The sequence below is a fragment of the Rousettus aegyptiacus genome, unplaced genomic scaffold, assembly GCF_014176215.1.
Source record: "Rousettus aegyptiacus isolate mRouAeg1 unplaced genomic scaffold, mRouAeg1.p scaffold_m13_p_5, whole genome shotgun sequence".
NCBI lineage: Eukaryota > Metazoa > Chordata > Mammalia > Chiroptera > Pteropodidae > Rousettus > Rousettus aegyptiacus.
In genome coordinates, this window is record NW_023416308.1 from 108188996 (window position 1) to 108204856 (window position 15861).

Below are 15861 nucleotides of genomic sequence, written 5' to 3' on the forward strand. Positions count from 1 at the left end.
CCCCTGGGAACTTATTAGAAATGCTTATTGTCAGGCCTCATGCCAGGGCTACTGAATCAGGAACTCCAGGGAGAGGGCACAGCAATCTGTGTTTTAATTAGCCCTCCAGGTAATTCTGATGCACCCTAAAATTAGAACCACTGATGTAGATGTTTGCCACTCAAAGCAAGCTTCTTGAACAAACAACATCAGCATCACCTGGGAGCTTATTAGAAATGCAGAATCTCGAGACTCTCCTGGACTTACTGAATCGGAATCTGCATTTCAACGAGATCGCTGGGCCACTCGAGTTAGTGTAGAGCCAGCACAGCGCCTGGCACGAAGCAGCCACATAAAGTCGCAGCTCTGGGTTCCTTTCCCACTCGGCCATTTTAGTGATTCCGGGAAAACTGTTCAACATTTCTGGGCCTCAGTTTCTTTGTCTCAGGGGAGATTATAGAAGCACCGTGTCACAGGATTCATGTGAAGGTTCAATGAGACAGTGCAACTGAAGGCCCAGCACTGGGCTCGACGTTTAAGAATGCTCAATTCATGTTAGTTTTTCTTTTTTCTTTGTTGCTATTACTCTGATTCTTGATAGTACCCAGCCATGAGCCCACAGTAGGTCTTTAACGATCATTTGCTGGGATTAATTAAAATAACACAGACAAGAGTTGGTATGTAGCAAGTGCTCAGCAGAAGGCTGTTTCCTTCTTCCTTCTCCCCCAGCTCCTCCAGCGGAATCCAGCTACTCCCCTGATTGACCTGGAGAATGTCCCCCACTCACCTCTCACTCCTCTACCTCTGGCCCAGATTCCCCTCTGGCCCCCAATCGGGCCAGGCCCTTGGAGCTATTTCGCCACCTGCTGTACATTGTGGGAACTGCAACCCCACCGCCAGGCTGGCTGGAGGACAGAGACGATTGAACATTTGTTCACCAAGCGTGGGCGGAGCACCCTCTGTGGGTACCCGAAGGACTCCACACAGGGTGGGACCCAGTCCTCACCCTCAGGGAGCCCAGAGTTAGCTGAGGAGACTGACATGGAAATCCACGAATAAACAAAGTGTTACAGGTGCTGTGATAACTGCAAAAATAGCAACAAAATTAACAAAAATGGTAGCTTCCGTTTGCTAAGTACCAGACAGCTTCCAGATGCGCCCTTCTTCTCATGCTCAGGATGTTGTGGGGTGCAAAGGAGGGAAGGTCAACTTAGCTGTGGCTGATGCGGGGTAAGAAAAAATAGGTGCCCTCAGGCCAGGCAAGACAGGCCCTCCTCCAGCCCCTACTTTGGCTAGGAACATCACAGAGCACCCTTGAGCTCCCATAGGGTGACCCGGCTATTCGCCATGAGGCAGGCCACAGGTGCCTGAGCTATGCCACCGAGAAGCCAAGCAGGAGGTGACCTTTTCTGTCTTGCCTGAAATGGGCACCTGGTGTGGAAGCCAAGTCTGGAGTCAGCCCAGGCGCTCCCCCAGAGAGCTCCAGGAGGCAGAGGTGCCTGCTGGGTCAGAGCCTGCTGGTGACAGCTGTGCCCTCCTCAGGACCCTGCTCCAGCAGCTGCAGAAACTCCAGACTCTGGTCACCAACAAGATCTCCAGACCTTACAAGATGGCTGCCACCCAGACTGGGACCTGCCTCATGGTAGGTGGTACCCTCTCACCACAGGGCCACATGAGGACACATCTTCCCCAGGCTGGATTTCAGAGTGGGAGATCAGAGCTTTGAAAGATTGTTGGTATTGTGAGCGATATTACCGGGGCACACCATCCTGGTGCATGGTTGGCTGGCTCCAGTAGACCTCAGCCTCTTTCACAAAGCCCATGGAACTTTCTAGAACATGACCTTCCCTGAGCAATTCTAACACGGTGTGGCTGGGGAGTGACAAACATGAACCTAGCTAGGGGATGGCAGGGCAAGTGCCTCGAAGAGACAGCTTCCACACTTTGTGGAGCGAAGGGCTTGGGGAGACACGTGGAAGTATGGACTTGGTTCTTTCTGGAATGAATGGTGGGGAGACGGCTGAACAAACCTCTAAAAACCCAGAAGAGTGCCCTGCTGGTGCCCCCTCCGGCCTCTCCTGGAAACGGACAGCCAGCGCATTCTCTGGCCCCCCTGAGATCCTCTTGCTGCCAGGTAGCAGAGCCATGCTGTGGGTGGGGATTAGTTTGGGCTTTGTGACTCTTAGCTCCTCCTGCTGAGAATCTGGTGTCATTCTGTGTCACTTTCCCTTGCCCCAGCCCCAGCCCCCACCTACCTCTGTCTTCCTTTCCTGAGTCCTCCACCCTTACAAGTGATAACTGCATTGGCCACTTCCCACTTTTTCCCAGCACTGCCTGTGATTGTCCCCCTACAACGGGCTAAGAAGGCCTGAGCAGTCTCCTCCACCTCCTCCAGAGAGGGTGGGATATCTCACATCTGGGGGTGAGGAGTAGTTGGTTCTGGGAGCTGCTTTCTTGGAAAAGTACTGAGCCTTTTGCACCCATTGGTTTGGGGGAAGAGGACCAGGGGTGGCCAGATTGTAGCCCTTCCCTGCCTGGGATCTGACTACCGCTCTCTCTCCACTGCCAGGTGGCAGCCTTGTGTTTCGTTCTGGTGCTGGGCTCCCTTGTGCCCTGCCTCCCTGAGTTCTCCTCCGGCTCCCAGACTGTGAAGGAAGACCCCATGGCCACTGACAGCATCTACACAGCCAGTCAGAGTGAGTGCCCCGAGCCAGACTGCCCTCCCGAGCCCCAACTTCTGGGCAGAAGCCAGATACAAGAGAGGAGCCAAGTTTTAGGTTGACATCATCTCATCCTATCTCCTCATACCGCAGATGGGGAAACTGAGGCCCTAAAAGGGTCTGTGATTTGTTCAATGTTAGTTATGGAATTGGGACTACAATTCAGACCCCCCGATTCCCAGCCCACCCAGGAGTGGTTTGGGGGCTAATAGGTATGTTCCTGCCATAGCCCCTATATGACATGGTGCCAGTGGTTATAGGGCCTCTGTTAGCACCGTCAGTATTTCACTATTGGGAAAGCAAATGAATTTCAGCTAAAAGGTCATTTCTAATAAGATGGTAACGGCTTCCCGAAGCTCTATTTTAAGGACTCTGAGGCATCACTCATGACCAACAGGAAGGAGTGCCGTGGTCCATTGGTAATGTCTGCCCTGGGCGGAGTAGGGGTAGTGGTAGTGTGGGTTCAGATATTTACCATCTCACAGAGGACCGTGCAGTACAGTGGTTAAGAGCATGGAGCTTCAGAGTCAGTCGTACTTGTCACTGCCACTTGCTAACTGTGTGACCTTGGGCATGCGCCTTAAGCTCTCTAAGCTTTAATTTCTTCATCTGAAAATGGGAGTTACAGTTCCACATTTACTGAGCATGGTTGTTGTGAGACTAAATAACATGGCGCACGACGCTCTCAACATAGATAAGACATGTGGGTGGCAAGGGGAGAACTGGTATAGGGCGCAGTGAAGAACAGAAGGGCTCTCCAGAGGCAGAAGATACTTCAGGTAGACCTACAGAGGAACTCCCTGACTGTGCTTTGTCATTCTCCAAGTGCGAGTTATCTGGCACAACAGGAGGAGGAAGAGGAAACGGATGGGCAGTCAGAAAGCAAGGAGATAGGGAGAGGGAGTTTCAAGGAGGGACACGCAGGGAGGATGAGCTAGGTCTGCTGGACTTTGAGGGGAGCTGATCAAAGGGAGTGTTAGGGGGAAAGGAAGTGGAAGTGGGGAGTGAGAACCACTCCCTGCATGTGTGCAGCCTGAGCAGAAGAGAACAGGACAGTTGCTAAGGGGTGTGGGCAGGGGAGAGGCAAGCTCTTAAGAACCACGTGTCTTGTTTCTGAAGCCAAAGGGGCCCTTGTGTATTTGGTGGTTATAGACCCAGTGTCTGGGCAGGGTGAAGAAGAGGACACATCTGTGGCAGGAAATGCTTTTGGAGAGGCTGGCGTACAGAGCTGGTACATTGCACAAGTCCAGCTTTCACACAGCCACATAGACTTTCACATAGGTCAGGACTACAGGGGCTAGAAAGGTGGTGGTGGATCCTGGTGGGTTTGTCCCTCGCCTTCAGCTCAGACTAGGAATCTCAATGACCTGTTCTGTGACACAGGGCTAAAAATATCCAGTTCCTGATTTTCTGTGAGATGTGAATGATTTCATATAGGTCCAAGGGCTTTGCACAGTGCCTGCCACATAGTAGATCTCCAGCAAATGGGTCTTCTTTCCCTTCATTGTCCTGAAGAGCATTCTAAGGCCTAGAATGGGGAAGAGGTTTATTCCAGGTCTAATGAAAAGTGAGTGGTAGAAGCGGGATTAGAACCCAGCTCTCATATGCCCCGGCCTGGTACCCTCTACTTACAAAAAGCTACTTTCTCTGGATGCTTATTAAATATAGTTTCAATCACTTCTCCTTTATTATCTCATTTAAACTTCATATCTACATGATGTTGGTCCTAGTATCCCTATTTTACAGATGAACAAACTGAGGCTCAGAAAGGTCAAAACAAAGGCATGACTCACCTGGAATTGTTAGAGCTGGGATTCAAATCCAGGCCTGTAAGATTCCAGGGCCCATGTCCATACCTATGAGGCTATGAATGTGGCCGGGATGGGGAGGGAGCCTCTTGTCACCTTGGCTCACCCCAAGTTCCCTCTCTAGTGCCCTCCCGAAACCTCCTGTTCTACGATGAGGGGCCAGGGTCCTGGGAGGATGGCCGCAGCACCCTAATGCCTGTGGAGCCCCCAGATGGCTGGGAAATCAAGCCCGGAGGGCCAGTGGAGCAGCGACCCCAGGACCACCTGCAACATGACCACCTGGACAGCACCCATGAGACCACCAAGTACCTGAGTGAAGCCTGGCCAAAAGATGTCGGAAATGGCACCAGCCCCAACTTCTCCCACCCCAAGGAGTGGTTCCATGAGAGGTAGGTAGAACCACAAGAGGTAGGGTGGCCCCTTCCCTTCTTGAGTTGCCAGGCTCCACCTGCCCACTGCCCACCCTGTGTCCCCATCCCTCAGTCACACCCTCCCAAGGCCCACCCCTCCGACGTCCAGATGCAGCTTACAGAGGGGCGAGAGGGTCCTCACTGGACAAAGTCACCCCTGACTTCTCTTCTCTCTTCAGGGATCTGGGCCCAAACACCACCATCAAGCTCTCATAGGCCATGCCAAGACCCAAGACACAGGATGTACACCCCCTGGCACCTGGAAGAGGAGTTGTCTTGCTCGCTAACCCGGATCCGGCTTGTACTCCTGAGCCCTGGGGTTCCATCCCAGGAGAAAGAGTTCCACTTCTCCCCCAGTTCTTCTTTGCCCCAGATCTTAACTGGGGCCTCTCCTCTCCCCTTCCCACATTTGGACTATTCCTTGGGCCGACCACTCCATTCCCACCCCCTCCCTCCCACAACCATCCGTCCTTCTCAGATAAACCACTCACTGGGCTGTCCTCCTCCTTTCTCACAATGACCATCACGACCACTGCCTCCCTGCCATCACACACACACACACACACACACACACGTCAGCATGCCGCCACACACACACACACACACACACACATGCACACACACGCACACACCCCTCACCCCCCCCCACTGTACAGAGACCAAGAACAGAAATTGTTTGTAAATAATGAACCTTATTTTTTATTATTGCCAACCCCCTAAGATATTGTATTTTACAAGTCTCCCTCCTACCTTGACCCCTCCCTTGTTTTATATTTTATACAGTTAGTGCGGGCTTTGCTGCTCCCTGGCCAGGAAAAGAGGCCCCCACCCCACCCCACCCCCTGCCTCACCTGGCCTCCCCTTGCCGCTGCCCAAGCCGCTGGGCCTTTATAATTGCCAAAACGCTTCCCCTGTCAGCTCAGCATATGCTTTAAGAAGGCAAAAGTAAAAAAAAAAAAAAAGATGCAGCATCAATTCCTGACTTTGTGCCTTTCTTCATTGAGGGGAGGGGTAGGTAGGACTGAGGGATGGGGGAGTGAGAAGGTAAATTTACTCTGTATTCTGATAGGGGTGATTGGGAGTATGGGGGTGTGGGGTGTGGGAAGGCATTTCTATTGGTTTTCCTCTTCCGGCCAGATGCAGAATTCAGCTAGACTGTCAAAGAATTCTGCTGCAATGGCCCTACCCCAAGGCTTTCCCAAGTACTTCCTGTTGCTGAGTACGGAATCAGAGAAGTATATAAGCCACCAGGTTGGCCTTCAGGGATGGGAACTGCAAGTACTGAGTGCCTACTGAGCCAGGTGCCATGTCAGGCACTTTACACACAGTACACAGGTGAGTCCTCCTAAGAAGACCTGCCAGTTTCTTCATTCTCATACTCTTTGCCTCAGCTGGATTAAAGACACGGACTTCCGAGTAAGAAGAGTTGTATTTGCCTACTGGAACTGCCACTTGCCAGCAGTATATGGAAGGTATAATTCTAATATGGCCCCCAAGGCTCCTGGTCCTGCCGTACATGCCCTGTTTAACCCCTTCCTCTAGAGTATGGAGGGGACCTGCAGAAATGAGCGGATGCCATTCTCATAATTAGATGACCTTTTAGGGCCAAAGTAAAGAGATTTTGCAGATGTAGTTAAGGTCAAAATCAGTTGATTTTGAGTTAAACAAAAGTGAGATTATGCTGGGCAAGCCTGACTTAATCGGGCGAAAGCCTTTATAAGAGGGACTGGGCTCTTCCTGAAGAGAAAGTATCTCCTCCTGGCCTTGAAAAACCAAAGAGCTATGTTGGGACTGCATGGAGAGGGACCACCCGCAGGAGCTGAGGGCCTCAGTGTCACAGTGATGAGGCACCGAACTCTGCCAAAACCTGAACAAGCCTGAGAAAGGACCCCAACTCCAGAAGAAAGCCCAGCCCAGCCAACACCTGGACAGCAGCCTGGTGAGAGCCTGTGCCGAGGACCCAGCTAAGCCATGCCCAGACTCTGAATCCTGGAAACTGATATCATATGTGTGTTGTGTTAGGCTGCTGTGTTTGTGGTGATTTGTTACGCAGCATAGGAAACTAAGACACTATGTAACCGGAATCTCTCTGCGCCTCCACGTCTCTATTTTTAAAACCAGGATACAACTAACACCCAACGCAGGAGGTTATTGTGGGGATTCAAAGAGATAAATTATATAAAGTGCCTAAAACAGGGCCCAGCACATAGTGACTCAAGAAAGATTAGCTGTGCATTTAGAGGCAATATCAATACCACGTGCTAAGGGCCAGGAAAGGGTGCTGTCCTAGCACAGAGGAGCGTGCCTCCCCTAGACTCGAGCAGCGAAGGCCTCCTGGAAAGGGTGACGTGAAGGACTGTTGGAAGCAGGCAGGAGAGAGAAAAATGTATTGGAAGGTCGAGGGCCAGGATGCTGAGCGCTGAGGCTGGATGGTGATCAGGGGCCTCGAATGCCTTGCTAAGGCACTTGGACTTTAACGTGCAAGCATGATGCGCTTGTGCGCAGAATCAGGGGCACAGTGGAGGGGTGGTGCCTACGCCAGCTGCCCACCAGAGGGAAAAAACTGGACGAGACCAGACAGAATCACGGAACCTCAAAACTGGCCATCAGGCCTCATCCTCTTTCCCCTTCCTTCCACAGCCTCATCTTGACCACCTCATAGGGACCTCATTGCCTGCAGCACCCTAGTTTTTGACCTTGATGAAAAGTATGGCCCTTTCAGGGATTTAAAGGAAGAATGCTTCATCCTGAAGGTGATGGGGAGCCACCGAATATTTTTGAGCCAGAGAGTGAGATAATCAGATTTGCCTGTCCCAGGGCTCTGCAGGGGATGTAGTGAGGATGAGACAGATTCCAGAAATAATTAGAAGGAATTACCAACAGGCTTCGACATCTAATTGGCTGTGGGGTGCAAGAGAGAGGACGAAGCCTAGGATGACATTTAGGTGTCTGACTTGAAGGCCTGGGTAGATGATGAGTTCGTTCACCAAGACAGGGGATTACAGAAGGAAGAAAGGGCTTGGAGAGAAAGAGAACTCATTTTAGCACAACTTGCATTTGAGTTGCTGTAGAATGTTCACGTTAACAGGCGAGTCTGGGGCTTGGGAAAAAGCGATCTCAGGTGGAGATTAGGAAATTGTCAGTGGGAAAAGAACTGCAGGGAGGATGGACATCAAGAGACAGTGGAGGGAGAGGTGTGAACAAGACGCCTGAGAAGGAATGGCCAGGGAGGAGAGGAAAACCGGGAGGGGCGAGTGTCCCGGAAACTGACGGAGGAGAGCGCTTCCCGGAGCCATGTTCAGGGGTGTCAAATGCCCTCTGAGAGTTTGGGAAAGATGAGAAGACAGAGTGTTCATTTGCTTTGATGGGGAGGCGGTCACCAGTAACCTTGGTTGGAGCCACGTGTGGGAAAAGTGGGGCAGAAGTGAGAATACAAGGGACTGACGCGAAGACGGGGGATGGAGGGGAACTCGCTCGGGGAGCTCGCGGAGAAGGAACGGAGGGTGATGACTAGAGGGCACTGTTCTTTCAGATGGTTATTTCTAGAAGATAAAGAGCGAACACGGTGAGAACGATGAATGACTGGGGTGGGGAGGGGATCTAGGGAACAGGTGGAGAGATTTACTTTGGACCTGAGTAGCCTTGAGAGAAAGGGAGGGCGTTCTGTGAGCGAAGAATGTGGGGAAACAGGAAACCGAGGGAGCCCCCCCATGGTTGTGAAGTTTGAGGGCGGGGCAATAGGGATGATTGGCATGGGAGCTGAACCGCGGCGGGGAAAGGGGAAAGTTCGAAGTAGTTCCTCGGAGGAATGGGAAACGAAGCTGACATTTCGTGTGACTTCTCCCCACTCATTCACTCAACCAACAACCAGTGATGGGATGTCGCCTGTGTTCATGGCACACCGCTAACAGCAGAGCACAAACAAGACCTGGCTCCCGATATCAAAGTGCTTGAAATCTAGCCCTTAATTTTCTCGTTCTGTTATTGACTAATTTACTCTGTGCCAGACACTGGACTGAGAATTTTACATGTCCCAATTGGGAATCGAAATAATCCTAAAGGGTGGGTATTGTTACAGATGAAGAGAGTGGGGTTCAGAGAGGCGAAAGGACTTGGCCAAGGTCATGTAGCAAGTAGCGGCAAAGTTGGTATTCGCACACAGGTCTCTTTGGCTTCAGAGCTCATACTGTCTCTCCAGCCTTCCACCCCTCATCCCAGCACCCCCTCCTCTCTCCTCCGGGTGCCCTCCCGCTGCGGCCCAGTTTCTTGTTCTTGCACATGATCCAAGAGCGTTTGGGGTTCCTGGAGCAACTACCCCAGAGAGTCCAGGATTTGGCAAGCTGGTCCAGGTGTGGTTGTCTATGACCATCACCCCATGCTGGTCCATCCAAGGCAGTCTTACCTGCCTATGTTAGGACACAAGGTTAATCCACTCACACAAACCACCCGTTAACACACCACCTCCTCAGGCCACTGCCCCTGAGACGGTGCATCTCCAGTGCGCCCCAGGTGATGGAGCTACAGCCTCCGCACTCTATTTTCAGCCCTGGCAACCGGCTTTGTCTCATGCACACATGTGATGGCTTCCACCCCGCCAGTCATCCTGCTCAAACTGCCACAACAAACCCTTTGTTGCAACAAACCCTTTGAAACCAAAGCTCTGGAGGCAGGGAGAGCAGCTGTGGGCAATGCCTGGAGCTGGGATGGGCCAGGGCAAGGTTCCAATTGCAAAGGCCAAATTGGTCACATATCTGATGTAGGTAATAGGTGCCCCTTGGGTCACTGGGTGGGAGGGAGTGGGGGAAAGAGACAGGCTGGAAACTTCCCCCAAAGGAGCCTAAGTTGCTTTGTCTTCAGAGTGGCAGTTAACAGCATGGGCACTGATGTCTGTGCTGCATTTCGATGTGTGCCCTTGGCAAGTTACCTAACCTCTTGAAGCCTCAGTGTCCTCATCTGGAAAATAGCACCCACCCTCATAAAGTTGCTGTGCAGGGCGACTGAAAGCTTGCACATAAAGCTCTTGGCACAAGGTCAGTTATGCAGTAAACACTCAAAAGGCATTAGCTATTATTTTCTGAGTGAAGCCCTGGGCTTGAGATGTTCAGAGGAGTGAGCTGCAGCTGGGAGAGGCTGCAGAAGGTGGTCAGGGGAGGGGGCCCTCATTTTTCCCTTGGATTCTTTGGAAGAGGGCAGAGCCACAGCTGAAAAATAATGCAGTCAGCAGCTGGTCCTAAATGGGGGCGGTGTGAGGACAGAGAAAAGCTTCACTTTTAAAAGGATTGAGTGGGGAGCGCTCAGCAGGAAAGAGCTGAACAAAACACCAACCTGGAAACCCAGCAGCTGGGCAGCTGGTAAGGGAATGTCAAACCCAGCCTGCACTACCATAATTCATGGTGTAGGAGGCTCCCCTGGACCAGGCTGCTTAGAAATCAGCAATCTCAAGGGCAATCTCAGGGGCAACAACTAAGAGACAGAGTGCCTGAGGGCCCTGCCCACCTCCTCCAGCATCTGGGCTTCTTTAGAATTTGGCTTTAGGGAAGAAGCTCTCCTGTGGCCAGGAAGTTTAATGCAATTCCATTTATTCCATTTATTCTATTTATCCACAATGGGATTGCTGGACCCAGAGAGAGGTGGGAGGCAGAAATTAAGCAGGCCCCTTCCTGCCGTTTGGGAGCTTATAAAGGAGGGTAACAAGCAAATTCAAGGCCGCTACTGCGTGGCAGGCAGCATGGGGAAGTGGAATCGGCATGAGTTCTGGGGCCAGAAGACCTGGCTTTAAATCCTGGTTCCACCACTCACCACCTGAGCTGTCTTGAACAAATAAATCGCTTGCCTGCTATCTCAGTGTCCTCATCTGTGACATGGAGGAAATGATAGTATCTACCACCCAGAATTGTGGTGAGAATCAAACGCGATATTAGTTATTGTAAGAGTGAGCAGGGGAGTGCCAGGAGAGAGGCCCAGGAAATAGTTCTGGGGCCGAAGGAGGAAGACAGCATCTGTACTGGAGTATCAGGGAGGGGTTCAAGGGGGATGTGGCTTTTGAGATGGGCCTTGATGATGGACCGGATTTCCATAGGCAGGACAGAGAAGGGCACCAACTCCAGGCAATGGCACAGAACAGACAGCCACTGGATGGATGGTGAGAGTCGGGGGAGCCATGAGTGGCCCAGCTGTCTCCCTTTGTAGCCGATTCTCTATCTCTGTTAGTCTGGTGCCTCCCACCTTCTTGGGCTCATAGTCAGCAGGGTAAGAGGAGACACAGGCTAGACTAAACACCTGGTGCAGAGGGCAATGGGGGCTAGGAGGAAGGACAGAGCCCTTCCACTAGAGCTATCCAGGGAGACTTCCTGGAAGAGAAGGGGGTATTTGCATATAGCCTCAGATTTTGAAGTCCATCAATAGAAAGAAACTTCAGGCAGAGGAGACAGTCTGAACAATGCTATACAGGCCTGATGCCAGTTCCCAGAATAAGGAGCACAGATTAGCAGGAGGAAAGGGGCAGAACCAGAGGATAGAATGTGGAAAAATCAAGGCAGGTCTTGAATGGCAAGCTCAAGTATAGGCAAGGGGGAGCCCTTAAATACTGTAGGGGGAGAACAGATGCCATGGTCAAAGGTCAACTTCAGAAAGATGAGTCTGGGGCAGTGAATAGGAGAAGTTAACCAGGATCCCGCCATCGTCCAGAAATAAGGTTCAGGTGACAAAACACCCCAAGGACAAGAGGAGATGATTCAAGGAGGAACCATGGGATTTGGAAGGTTAAGAAAAGTGGGGAGTCTAAAACCCAAGAGGCTGATTCAACCTTCTGGTAGACCCTGGCCCAGGAGCCTCAGAGGAGCAGGTCATAGAAGGCAGCTAGGCCTTGAGGAGGCGTACGGACTCCAGGGCCAGGAAGTTCTCCAACCCACCCCCACCCTCACCTGGGTCCTTCCCCCTTCAGGGTCCAGAAAAGCTCCAAGTCTAAAGACAACGGTATCGGCAATCAGGCGTCCCTGAGCGCGTTCCCCTTCCTGCGCCTCTTCACCAAATCCAGTTGGGCCTCTAAATTCCCCGCGGCGCGGACTGGGTTAAAGACCGCTCCCGTCACCGCCCCCGCCCCCGCCCTCCACCTGCCCGCCGCGGCAGCGAATGCGGAGGCCGGAAAGCGCGGGACCAGGGTTGGAGGGGTGGGCATCACAGCCGCTGAGTGACGGACGGGAGGTGATTGGCAGCTGCCGAGCGGCAGGATACCGGGAGGGGTGCGGGGGGCTCTGGCGGGCGCCCCACACCCCCCGCCTCGCGCCCGGGGCAGTGTTCGTGCCCACCGCGGGCCGTGCCGGGCTCTCTCCTTCAGTGTTCCTAGCCCAGCTGGCTGGGTGGGGCGGCGCCCTCCTCCCGGACCCCAAGGGCTGGCGGGTGTCTCTAAGGTGACACTCCGGTGCGCGGCAGCAGCGGCGGCTGCAAGAGCGCGCTCGCCGCCCCGGCTCCCGCTCCGCCCGCCCTGGCGCCGGCTCCAGCCGTCCGGGGGCCGCCCCAGGGAGCACGACGCAGCACCCAGACATCCACCGAGGACCCCCCGGGTCGCGGGAGGATCCCAGCGCCTTTCCCAGGCGCAACGCCCAGCGTCTCACTGCTCACGTCGTCTGAGCCCCGGCGTCGGGAGGGACGTGCGGGACTTGGCGCTCCCTTCCTTCCCCGCTTCGCGTCCTTGGGCCCAGGAGGAAGGGAGACTGAACTTTAGCAGGGACTCCGAAAGGCCGCAGGAGCCGCGGGAAGAGGACAGCCAGCCGCAGGATGGCCGAGGGGCCGGGCGGCGGAGGGCCCCGCGGGGACAGGGCTGGCGGTGGCTGGGCAGCCGAGGAGGAGGTGGTGCGGCGACGCTGCCGGAGGGGGGAGGAGGCTGAGGTCGCACAGCCCTGGCCCGAGGGACCCCGGGGCATGGCCGCTGGGCCCCCGCTGGAGGAGCGGTTCCGCCAGATGCACCTGCGAAAGCAGGTGTCTTACAGGTAAGGAGAACCGGGCAGAGGGGAGCGCCTGGGCCCACCCCCCTTTTCAATTGACATTTATTGAGTGGCCGCTGTTTGCCTGATGTTGGGGACTCATAAATGACTACCAGGGGTCTCAACCCTCCGTGTACATGGGGGAAGGGGAGCTTCTGGGACCCCTTCCCTGTATAAACCGTGAAAGCTCTATTGATTCAGCATGTAATTACTGATACCAACTGAGTGCCAGGCACTGTACTGGGCAGTGAGAAGAGACAAGACCAAGACATGAGCTTTACAAACCTCTAAAGATGTGAGGAGAGCTGGAAGAGCTGGGAGAGCAGGGAGACCCCCCCCCCCCTTGGCCCTTCTTCTGGGGAGAAAGAGGAACCTTATTCATTATGCCTTACTTGAATTTTCCTGTGGGCTGATCCTGTGCTAGGTACTGGCTTGTGGAAGGGACTGAGATGCTTCCTGCCACTACGGTTAAGACCCTGCTGCCTAGAAACGGGGAAAGAACCCCTTCCTGGACCCCTTTGCCCTAGCAGGCCCTCACTGGCCTCAGTGGTAGACTGTACCTTGCACCCTACCTGGCATCGTCTTCTGCCTGTGAAAGATACGCAGCCTCCTTGGTCCTGCCATCTCTGCTTAGGGGCTTCTTGGAGGAATCAGCTGAAATGAGTCCCAGAAACCACTTTCATTACCTGAGACGGAGTAAGACAGGGCTGCCCCTCAAACAAGTGTGGGTAAGTTACATAGAGAGGGGAAATATGGAGGGATGCAGGCAGGGCAGAGGCAGCCTTTACCTTCCTCTTCCTCTCCCAGACCACAGCCTCAACTTGGACTTGCTGCCCTTGTAAAGCCACTGGACCAGAGTGACCTCCTTTGGAGGGTCCAGCAGGGACATTGAGGCATCTGCAGTCCTTGGAGCCATCAGCCTGGTTAGAGAGGACAACTTTCCTGTCTGTTTACCACCACGAGGACTTGGGGTGTGTCTGAGGCTGCCCTGCTTCTCCCTGGGGCTTCTGGGAAGGTGTTTCGTAAAGCCAGCCCAGCCCAGGGAGCTCCAAGGGCCCCAGTATTCTTAATGGCTATGAATCATCAGGCCTCCATCATTTGCAGGCAGATAGAGAAGGGGAGGGGACTTCTTCGCCATCATAAAACGAGATGCTCAGAATAAATGGGAAGTAGGTTAGGTTCCCATGGGCCCTACCTTCACTTTGGGGGGGGGGTACATAAAGGGCACTCTGGGCTCCATTACCAAGTTCTCCCAAACGTGACACTGACAGGAGGGCATTATCTGTCCCACGCCCTGAAAGTGCTTTGGTGGAGGAAAGCATGAGGGTGGAGGGAGTGGGGGAGCCATAAAATGTAGAATTCTGGAAAAAATTTTAGTCTGGAAGCCAGGAGACCTGGTTTGAATTCTCATTTCTGCCAGTAACTTGCTGTGTGTCCTTGAACTAGACAATATCTCTTTGGGCCTCAGTTCTTTACCTGTAACATAAGGAGGTGACCCCAGGATTTTTTTTGGCTGTGGATCAAGGCCAAACAGCATCTGGAGCTGGAAAGGAGGCCAGAGTGGGGCAGATGCTTAAAGGATAGGGAGCAGAAAAAAAATTAAAAGGCTGAGATAGAAGAGGCCACACACACACACACACACACACACACACGCACATGTGCACAAAGGCAGCTTCAGAGCTGGGATTCTCCCAGGTGGTTCCTGAATGGAGGCCCCTCCACAGCCTAAACTTGAAGCCTCTAGTCCCCAAGGATGCAGGGTGACCAAGCTGTGGCTCCTCTCTGGCTGTGAGGGGATCAGGAGATCCCTGTGTGAGAGTTGCAGAAGATAACACCAGGGTGGGCTCCAGCTGTCACCCCTGGTCAGATCAGGTAAGGCACCTCCTCACACCTGGGTTAGACCAGGAACCCAGTCTTAGAACCAGAGCTGGACTAGGCCTGTAGACAAGGAGAAACCCATGGGGAGAGGACAAAGGAAGCCCTGTAATAAAGAAAGCAGCCGTTGGTCCTCAAAAACCTTTCCATGCCCAGGGGACCCCAGTGGAACAAGGTGTGCTTTCTGGCTAACCCTTCCCATAAGGCTGCAGTTCTGAGTGGAACCGATGACCGATGCAAGCTCTTCCTTGCACAGGCTGCCCAGGACTGGCAAGAGCTCAGGCCCATGGTGGCTCTTTTCACATCTTCTGCTTGCCACAATCCCATGCCACACAGGCTCACTGATAAACCTCCCACCCTGCTGTAAGGAGTTGCTAAGAAAAGCAATTGAACACCCTCCACAGAGAGAAAGAGCTTTTGGACAAAAATGCAGGGGCACAAAAATCTGAGGGCCAGGGGTGGAAACAGAAGCAAGATTGAGGCCTGGCTACCTCTGATGTAGATGAGGACAAGGACTTTCAGCAGGACAGTAGAAGCCTTTAAGGATGTGAGGGTTTCTAGAAAAATAGGTTTCTATCACCCCACAGCCCCAGTGTGGGCTGGAAACAGCCCTGGCAGCTTTACAGGTCTGTACCAATAGAACTCTTATAGAAGGAGGGGATGGGGGGACATTTCGAGCCTGCATCTGGGTGTGAGGAAAAATATCTCCCATACACTTGAGGATGTTCTAAGCTATCAGGGTTGGGCTCAAGAGCCCTTTGGAGAGATGTCCAGCCTCAAAGTAGCCACAGGGGTGCAAGGGACACTGGGTAGGGTCTGAAAGAACCAGTAAGAAGACACAGAGCTTTGACCCCCGGAGCTAAGCCCAGTGCTTCCCAAACCAGATCACCTGGGGGAATCTCTTAAAATCATTTCTAAAGCCTTATCCCTGAAGCCCTGATGCAGGTAATCTAAGGTTGGGCCTGAGCATCTCAACTTTAAAAAACCTCTCCCAGGTGATTTTGATAGTCATATAGGGTTGGAAACTACTGGTTTTACCTGTGAAAAAGCTGAACGGTATTGGGGGTGTAAGATGTGAGCTGAACCA

At 53.1% G+C, this 15861-nt stretch overlaps 2 protein-coding genes across 5 annotated transcripts in view; both read left to right on the forward strand.

Annotated features, from left to right (window-relative positions):
• CREB3L1 (cAMP responsive element binding protein 3 like 1) overlaps positions 1–5888 on the forward strand; it is a 33111-nt gene extending 27223 nt beyond the window's left edge. For both annotated transcript variants that reach the window (XM_016146753.2, XM_036220941.1), the window contains exons 9-12: positions 1522–1621; positions 2549–2675; positions 4632–4896; positions 5097–5888. In XM_016146753.2, the coding sequence (XP_016002239.1) occupies positions 1522–1621; positions 2549–2675; positions 4632–4896; positions 5097–5133 (529 nt within the window). In that variant the 3' untranslated portion in view covers positions 5134–5888. The remainder of the gene's footprint in view (positions 1–1521; positions 1622–2548; positions 2676–4631; positions 4897–5096) is intronic.
• Positions 5889–12315: 6427 nt separating this feature from the next.
• DGKZ (diacylglycerol kinase zeta) overlaps positions 12316–15861 on the forward strand; it is a 41583-nt gene continuing 38037 nt past the window's right edge. Inside the window, exon 1 of one of the 3 annotated variants that reach the window (XM_016146748.2) lies at positions 12316–12905. In XM_016146748.2, the coding sequence (XP_016002234.1) occupies positions 12694–12905 (212 nt within the window). In that variant the 5' untranslated portion in view covers positions 12316–12693. The remainder of the gene's footprint in view (positions 12906–15861) is intronic. The other 2 variants (XM_036220734.1, XM_016146747.2) reach the window with 2 other exon arrangements.